The following is an 8,999-nucleotide window of genomic DNA, read 5'->3' as shown; positions in this document are numbered from 1 at the left end:
GAGAGGGAGAGAAGAGGGAGAAAGAGGGAGAGAGAAGGGGGAGAGGAGAGAGGGGAGAGAGAGGGGAGAGGGGAGAGAGAGAAGGGAGGGAGAGAGGGAAAAGAGGAGGAGGAGAGGGAGAGGAGAGGGAAAAAGAGGGAGAGGGAAGAGAGAAGGGGAAAGGAGAGATGGGAGAGGGAAGAGGAAAGAGGGGAGAGGGGAGAAGAAAAAGAGTGGGAGGAGGGAGAGGAGAGGGGAGAGAGGAAAGAGAGGACTATTCTCTGTCTCTTTTTAAGAGGATACCATAGATCAGGGCCCCACTCTGATGACCTCATTTAATCTTACTTATCTTCAAAAGTCTGTCTTCAAACACAGTCACATAGGGGCTTGGGTCTTCAACAGAACTTTGTTTGGGGGGAACAAAGTTCCTGGCAAAGGTAGACAATAAATAGTAATTATTATTGTGACAGATTTGCAATCAGAAGATGAGAATTTAAAGCCCTGAGCCCACAGCTTGCAGCTTCTGAGGTTCTGGGCGAGCTGTGTCCTGTTCCCGCAACCCTCTGCAGACCAGGGTGGGTGATCTTAGGCCCTGCACAGGGCTGCATGACAAGGCGTGCGGAGCGCCTCTCGAAGCATGCATTAGACCAAGCTTATGTTGTGTTCAGGACTGGCCAGACACTCAGGGAACAGGGAACCTGACTGGGGCGACTCAGGTGCGGCCATGGAGGCCCCTTTGGGTCCTGCAGGGCCCCAGGCCTAGCTCCTCCTGCCTCGCAGCAGGCGGGATGTGCTTTTCATGCCATGGTTCAGTATCTTTCAGAATAAACAGTGAGGACTTCTTGCTGCAAGTGCAGGTGAGGACCCGGCCAGACTGGCTGCTGGTCTGCTACGAGGGCTGGAACCCTGGCCTGGGGCTGCAGATCTGCCGGAGCCTCGGGCACCTCAGGTACCTGGGAAGCAGAGGCTGGCTGGCAGGTACGGGAACTGGGCTATCTGGTGGAAGTGCTCAGCTGGTACCAGGCGGTCATTCTGGCACCTTCTGGCCTCTGGGTGTGATGGTGTCCCAGCCTGGCCCTCTCCTTTGCACATGGCTGCTTTGTGACAAACATGAATCAGGAGAAGTCCCTGTCACAGTCTTGCTCCGTCGCTTGTGTGCTTTGTAGTTGTGTCTCACCAGTGCTGCTGTAGCTGCCATGCAAGGCGACCTTCTGTTCTGCCTCCTTCCTCCACCCAGACTTGCTCATCATAGCGGAGTGAACCTGTCTGACCTCAGCCTCAGCAGCTCCCAGGCATTTTCTCAGCTCCTGCCCAGCCTGGGAGGCCTCCTGGGAGAGCAGTGGCAGCCCAGGTAGGGCTTCTGAGGAGGTTAGGAGAGTGGGCCCTTACTTCCTGTGAGCAGTCCAGAGCCATCTTCTTTCGAGGGAAATTTATGGTGAGGACACTGGGAGAAGAAAGAGCACAGAGAGGAGCGACTTTCAGTTGCAAGTGACAGACCTGGCTCACGTGGGCCCTGCCAGGCACAGCTGCCATACGTTATTGCCCCCTAAAGGAAGACAGGGTTGGTTGGTTTTGTCTCACGACTTGGAATGGTGCTCTAAGCTCCTCTTATAGATGGGAAAACTAAGGCTAAGTGTAGTTCAGTAATCCTATCCAAGATTACATAACCAACAGCAGCTAAGCCAAATCTTTAAACCAAGGTCCTGTTTCCAAACCAAGTGACCTCAGAATCTGCCACTTTTTTTGGTGGTAGCCGCAGGGGTTAGAGGCGGGGTGTGTTAGACTGGGGACTGAATCCAGGGTCTTCACCAGGAGCTATATCCTCAGCCCCTTGTTATTTTTTATTTAGAGACAGGGACTTCCTAAGTCACTGAATTGCTGAGTCTGAGCTTGAACTTGTGATGTCTCAGGAAAGAAACAGTTGAACTGTTGTGGCTGAGAACAAGTGAGATCCTTGAGAACATCAAGGGAAGAGGGCTCGGCAAGCAGCAGGCCCTCCCCCTTCCCCAACCCCCAGGGCAGGCGGAGTGCGTGGCGCCCAAGTGAAGAGACCTTGTTCTTTGCCTGATTTCCTCAGTTGGCCCAGAGGTCTCCTGGAACTGGGCAGCGCTGGGCTCCGGCTCTGGAGTCTTCTTGTCCCTGGCCCACTTTTCACTCTGAGTTGTGCTCTCAGACCCTCCTATCCAGCTCCAAACTGAGGCGCATCCTCAGAAACCTACTGCAGGTGGGAGGCCACTGAGTTCCTGTCTTAGGGTTCAGAGTGAGTGGTGGCGGTAGGGCTGAGACTGCCTCCTGCAAGACAGGACGGCTGTGGCTTTCAGAAACTAGAAACCAAGAGGATCCAGACACTGAGCTCCTGGAGGGGATAGTAGGGCCCAGAAAGAGAGGAGTCGTTTTGTCCAAAGGAAATGGAGACTTACAAGAAGAGAGAGAAAGGAGCAATTCATATTTTGACAAACATGAATTTGCGAAGCCCAGAACAAGGTGGGGAAGGAAGTGGGGCAAAGAGCTGTGTGCATGCAGCAGTAGCCGCCCAGGCCCCCGGGGAGCACACGTTCACTTAAGCAGGGCCGGTCAGCGGAGGCTGCTGGGCTTTCTCATCTGTAACTATTGTGTTTCTGAATGTGGGCCTTGCCCTAGTGGATCTTCTAGAATCATGGAGGCTTTCTTTTGCCCCTGGAAGGTTGGTCAGCATGTGTGCTGTTGCCTGGGTCTGGTTATAAGGAGGGAGGCAGCCATTTGGGTGGGGTTAGAAGAAACTGGAGGAATTCTTAAGGCTGTGGCTACATATAGCCTTAGAACTGTCCCTCAAACCCACCAATACCCGCCTGCTACGCCCTTCCTGTGTGTGGCCTCGGGGTGGCCCTCCCTGGCTTCTTGCTGGCACCTCTGATTTGCAGGGACAGCTGTACCTCTGGCAGGATTGTCTCCCTCCAGTGCTCGGGTGAGTCAAGTGTTGCCCCTGAAGGTGGTGGTGGGAGGACAGGAGCCCTGTGGAGGCTCAGCTGGGTCTGGGTTGGGAGTCCTTGCCTACATGCCTTGTGCCTGTGGGGCTCCTTCCCACAGAGACAGGCCACGCCAGCAGAGCCCACTTGGCCCTGTCTTGTCCCCGTCAGCCACTGTGCTGGCCGTTTCCTTCATGACTGCCATGCTGCCTTGGCATTTCATATTCACTGCTTCTCTTTTTCTGGAGAGCCCCAGAAGAAGATAAACGTTATTACTGGCTGCGGTGTGACCTGTTAGCAGCTTCAAGGGCAGGAGGCGTATGGGAAGCAATCTGGGGGTTTCTTGCACCCCTCTCCACCCACCCACCCACCCACCTGTTTGTGGGTTATCCTACACACTCCTGCACACACCAACATGCCCCACCCTACTGTGGGGTGGGCATTAGGGCTCCGTGAATCCCATAGTCCTGGTCTCTGTTCTCAGTAAGCCCATGACCTGGACTAATCAACACTGCTGTCTTCTATCTTCCTATTCAAGACCAGAGAATAATAAACAAGGGCCGCCCACGCCAGCTCCCCGCATTTGCCACTCTGTCTCGCTCTTCTCTGTTGGCAGCGTGTGGGGCAAGGCCTCTGGCTTCTCGGATAGTTGGTGGGCAGGCTGTGGCTCCCGGACGCTGGCCGTGGCAGGCCAGTGTGACCCTCGGCTCCCGGCACACGTGTGGGGGCTCCGTGCTGGCACCCCGCTGGGTGGTGACTGCTGCGCATTGCATGCACAGGCAGGTCTTGGGGGCTGCTGGGGAGCTCAGGGTTTCTGCTGCCTTTGTGTTTGGCTGTTGGTGTGTCCTGGGTCAACTGTCCACCTGTCTGTCCCCAGGCATCCGTTCCTAGTGGGCAAGGGTGTGGTGCCCCACCTGCTGGTGCTGCAGTCAATCTGCTCTGCTTGAACAGCAGTAATAATGCAAAGCTTGAGTCTTTGTCTCTTTCAGTTTTTACATTTTAAAAATGCTTTCGCATTCACACGCTCTGTGCTTTCTCACTGTTTCTCCTCACTGTAATTACACCACTTCCTTGTGATTCCTTGCTGGATGTCTTCTTTCCCTAGATTGTAAGTGCCGCAGGAGCAGTGGCTCCCGGTCTCACTTGCCACCGAGTCCCTTTGTAGCCTTTTCCACTGCTGTGTCCCCAGGGCCTAGAGCAGTTCTTGGAAAATGATAGATGCGTAATAAATGTTAGCTGGAGGAGTGAACCAAGGAGTGAGCTCTTTGATAATACTCATCTGACATGGAGGAAACTGAGGCTGGGGAAGAGTGCCTCCCTTGGGTTTACACAGACAAAATGGAAAGAAAGGACTGGGGGAAGCTTTTGAGCTCAGGTTGGAGTTTCCTATCACACGAGACCCTTTACTGCGTGCTGTGGAGCTGGGAAGGGATTATGCTGGAAAGGAAAATGATAGCTGTAGGTAGCACAGTGTCTCCTTTCTCCATTGGTCAGCCCTTTCTTGCTCCTGGCCGTCCAGTATCTTACCAGTTGCTGGGGTGATTCTAAGAGGCACAATCCTTGGGTCCCAAGAGCTCCCCGGCTGCCCATAGGGACCCCCACTATTGACCTCTCCAGCCAGCTTCCTCTACCTGCCACCTCCCTATGTCACCCTCTCCTGCTCCTTCCTTCCCTGGGCTCAGCCTGGTTCCTCTGTACAGTTTCAGGCTGTCCCACCTTTCCAGCTGGCGGGTTCATGCTGGGCTGGTCAGCCACAGCGCTGTTGGGCCTCACCAGGGAGCTGTGTTGGAGAAAATCATCCCCCACCCCTTCTACAACACCCAGAGCCATGACTACGACATTGCCCTCCTGAGGCTCCGGACACCACTAAACTTCTCAGGTGAGACCCTGGCTCTGGAGCGAGCGAGCTGGGGGCTGTGGTGATGGAGGAGTGGCGACTAGGCAGGAGGAGAGACAAGCAGATGTCGGCGATTTCCTTTTGATGCTATAAACTGCAGGACATCCTGTTCATTTGGGGGACACGGCCACTCTGCATTCTCCTGAACCCTAAGTTACATGAACTCTTGTGTGGGCTCTTTTGGGAACAGCTTCGGGTCCTTTTCACAGTGGGGCAATGGGCAGGAAGCAGGGATTCTCAGCTGCTCAGCTACCGAAGGCTTTATCACCCAGTTCCCAGGCTGGTCCCGGGTGCTAGCCATTTGGTGACCCAGTACAGTTAAAGAGATTTAGTTTTTCCAAACGTTCTTTCTCTCGACCCTCATAACAACCCTGATGAGGCAGGCACGCCAACACGGACGCTCCCTCCAAGGCCCCAAGGCAAACAGTTTCTGAGCCTGTTGTTCCAGTAGAGGCCAGGGCTCCTGCCATAGCACCTGGGCCAGTAGGGCGAGTGCAAGCTGCTGGCGCTCCAGCGAGCACCCTCCCACCGTGCATTGCTCACAGGCACTCCCCTGCGGACACACACACATGCACATGTACTCGCGTGGTCATTTGCACACTCATGGGTTCATACCCCATGCTGTCACAAGCACATACACTCTTAGGCGTAGATGCGCTCACACTATACACATGTGCCGGTACACACACTCAGGCACACAACACTCCTTGTCTTCACCCAGGGGCTGGTCTTTGCTATACTTGTTACACAAATTTTTTTTTGTATTTTAGGGAAGGGTCTGCAGGGTGTTCAGGCTCTCACTACTAGATTGGACTTACAGTGATTCTCGTGTTTACAGCCTCCCAAGGGCTGGGATTACAGGCGTGCTCCACCATACCCAGTCTCAAGTGCCATCTCAGTGTGCCCTGGGGGTGGGGCTGGCACAGCAGGTATAGGGATTGAGCCCCCAGACCCTGTGCCTGCTTGCAGGTGCTTTAATCTGCTGAGCTATTTGGCCCTCCCGGAGGATTTTTTTTTGGGGGGGGGCTAGTTCAGGGTGTCTTAAGGGAGGGTGTAGTGTGGTTTATGGAGCTGGGAATCAAACCACGGTCCCCTGAGCCTGACTGCATTTGCCCAAGTGACACGCTTTAGACAACTGAGCTAACCAGCAAGCCCCTGTCACGCAAATCTTAATCACGTATGTGAATCATTGCTCACAGCACTATTTCCACATTGACTTAAATAAGTGTATATAAAAGAGGAAACTACCCAACTGAAGAACGTGCCGTGCTACAGTACATAGATAGTGGTCACAGGACTGCATGGTGTGAAAACAGGGCAGTGGTTAAGTCCTAGGGAGCTGGCGTCCTCAGCACAAGCCGCTGAGCCTGGACCTGCTTTCTCCGGTTCACGTGGGAGATGACAGCATCAAGCCAGACGCAGGCCAGCGCTAAAGGGCACTCTTCTCCCTGATGGAGTTAGAGAGTCTGAAAGAGAATTGAAAAGGAAGTGGTGGTCCCCAGGTGAATCTGTTTCGTGTAATGGCCTGTCTAGGGACAACCTGAAATCATGTTAGGCTCCCACCAAAGGCTGTGCTGCATATTTTTGGAACTACCGTCCCAAGAAGAATCAGACACTCTTGGGAAAAGCCAGACTGGTCCCCATAACACTGAGTTCCCGGGGCCAACAGGAAGTTTCTTTCTTCTCAGCCCCCAGGGCCTAGCTGGGCAGCAGGTGTACTCACTGCCCGGCTCTGGAGGGCACTGTGCACACGTGGGGTACATTGTCCTCTCTGACCAGCCCTCCCAAGGGGAGATGGCGCCTGGCCTGTGCAGCAGCCTCGCAAGCCCGGCTGCTGGAGGCCAGGCACTGGGACCGTTAAGAAAGGAGACAGGAGAATTGTTACCTGGGCTCTGCAGGAGGGAAGTCGAGCCTAAGCCAGACCTAGAACACAGGTCTCTCTGCAGACACGGTCGGTGCTGTGTGCCTGCCGGCAGAGGGGCAGCGTTTTCCAAGCGGCTCCCGGTGCTGGGTGTCTGGCTGGGGCCACACGGACCCCAGCTACAGTGAGTCAGCTCCCAGGGCCGTCATTGCCAGTGGGGTGGGGGAGGCACCCTTCTCCAAGGGGGTACCCCCACTTTCCCTGGCCAGGTGGCTGTGCTAGCCCTGTTCCCCTTTCATGGGGCTTTTGGGAGAGAACACCAATGAATATTTTCCCTAAGCCAGGCCCTCCCGCCTCCCCTCCCCAGCCCATGTGCCCACCCCAAGCGCTGGGTGAGCCCCGCCCCCTTCTCACTTCTCCAGCCCTGTTCGTTCCTTTCCTCACTCAGGTCCAGCTCCTCTCTGGGTTCCCTCTTCAGGTCTGTGTCTTTGGAATCTCAACTCCTCCTACGTCTGATCTGCCTCCCTGGCCTCACTTGGCGCCCTACATCCTTTCCTGCTGTCTCCTACAGGTCACAGCTCAGACATGCTGCAGGACACGGTGGTGCCCTTGCTCAGCACGCGGCTCTGCAACAGCTCCTGCGTGTACAGTGGGGCCCTCACCTCCCGCATGCTGTGTGCAGGCTACCTGGACGGGAGGGCTGATGCATGCCAGGTGTGGCCTGTGGTGGAGGCAGGGACGGGGCCCACTGCAGCTTGGCCCCCAGGGTCTGTGTTTGTGGCATCAGACAGCCCTTGTAGGGGGTGAGCCCCTGCCAAGGGCTTGTGGGGGGCAAGCAGTTAACCCAGTAGGAAGTGGGAGGGGCCCCAAGAAGTCCTTTAGCCATGCTGGTCAGGTATTGCTCCACCAGGAGGATCTGATTGGCTGTTTTTCTGTCTCCATGCCTGGATACCTCAGGGGGACAGTGGGGGCCCCTTGGTGTGCCCAGATCAGGGCACGTGGCACCTGGTTGGGGTGGTCAGCTGGGGTCGCGGCTGTGCGGAGCCCAATCACCCAGGTGTCTACGCCAAGGTAGCTGAGTTCCTGGACTGGATCCACGACACTGTACAGGTGAGTGTGGGGCAAGCGTGGGGTCAAGGTGTTTCTAAAGGACATGCCTCTTGGGTACTGGGAACCTGGTCCTTCAGCCTGCTGAGGGCTGGAAAGGGGACTAGGAAACGTTTTCCTGAACAGGGGGCCAAAGTGAAGCTCATGGCACTGAACTTTTTCAGTTTAAGCACTGGGTAAGGATGACCTGAGTTTGTAGCTTAGAGCTGCCATTTCCCAGGTAAATTTTGGCAAATGTCTACCCTTGATGAACCTCAGTTTCCTTGTCATAACCATCTCAGCTACTTTATGTCTGCCCTGATGATTTCAGTGCTGCGTCTAAGTAAGTTCTTCAGGGACATCAGGCCTCACCTGTTCAGTGGAGGCCTGGGTGTTTCAAGGGGTAGCAAAGTGGAGTGTCTGTGTTAAGTATCTTACAAAGACAGCCATGGCAACAAAAAGCATCTTTCTCCAAGGCTGGGTACAGGAGCAGGTGGTAGATAATCAATACGCTGTAGAGATCACGAGGTGCTGTGTCCATGTCCTCATTTGTGCGTTGTGAAAACCTCCACAGCAGATGTTTTTAGTCTCACCTGTTAGAAGTGAAAGGTTAAGTGATTAATTCGAGTCAAAGTCTCTTGGCTGGCATGGGTGGTGCTGGGTTGTGAGTTGGCCCTCTTTCTCTTCTGATCCAGGACTCCCTGCTCTTAAGTCCTGGTTCCCTCCAGTCTCACTGCACGTCAATGCAGTCTCATGTCTCCCGGGCTCTCTGGCAGGTCCACTCGCTGAAGAAAAAGCAGCAGCTGCGCAGATGAAGAAGGTGTGGACTGCCTACTACTGCTGGGTGACTGTCACCGCCCACAGACCAGCTGCTGCTGGGCCTCTGCTCCCGGGCTCTGACTTGTAGTTCCTCTCTATCTCCAGAGAGAGGCTAAGGCTGGAGTGGTGGGGAGCCAGAGGAGGGGACAGAAGAGGCTGAGGAGCAGCTGGGAGCCCGCCTCTCTGCCCTCGCCCTAGTGCATCTTCAGGGAGGATGCTCTGTGTACCCCTAGGCGTGCTTCTCCCCGTGTCCTCAGGTGCCTTACTTAAGTGCCTACCTACAGGATGTCCAGGTCAGGGCTGCGGGTAGATGAAGTTGGTGCTGGCCAACCCAGACCATGCCCATGGAAGCCAGAATCCAACCCACTCCCTGGTTGGTCTCCCCTACTTCCTGTTCTTTTTTTTTTTTTTT

General features: G+C 55.0%; 1 protein-coding gene across 1 annotated transcript in view; it reads left to right on the top strand.

The window, feature by feature from the left end:
- Positions 1-8,999, top strand: part of Tmprss5 (transmembrane serine protease 5) — a 14,790-nt gene that overhangs the window by 2,419 nt on the left and 3,372 nt on the right. Inside the window, exons 5-12 of the mRNA XM_012512723.1 lie at positions 793-928; positions 1,217-1,330; positions 2,880-2,923; positions 3,541-3,703; positions 4,625-4,803; positions 6,768-6,866; positions 7,254-7,396; positions 7,640-7,792. Coding sequence (XP_012368177.1) covers positions 793-928; positions 1,217-1,330; positions 2,880-2,923; positions 3,541-3,703; positions 4,625-4,803; positions 6,768-6,866; positions 7,254-7,396; positions 7,640-7,792 — 1,031 coding nt within the window. The remainder of the gene's footprint in view (positions 1-792; positions 929-1,216; positions 1,331-2,879; positions 2,924-3,540; positions 3,704-4,624; positions 4,804-6,767; positions 6,867-7,253; positions 7,397-7,639; positions 7,793-8,999) is intronic.

This window comes from Octodon degus, unplaced genomic scaffold (genome assembly GCF_000260255.1).
Source record: "Octodon degus isolate 3935 unplaced genomic scaffold, OctDeg1.0 scaffold00266, whole genome shotgun sequence".
NCBI lineage: Eukaryota > Metazoa > Chordata > Mammalia > Rodentia > Octodontidae > Octodon > Octodon degus.
Note: the sequence above shows the minus strand (reverse complement) of the source record. Positions and strands in the feature narration are given on the sequence as shown.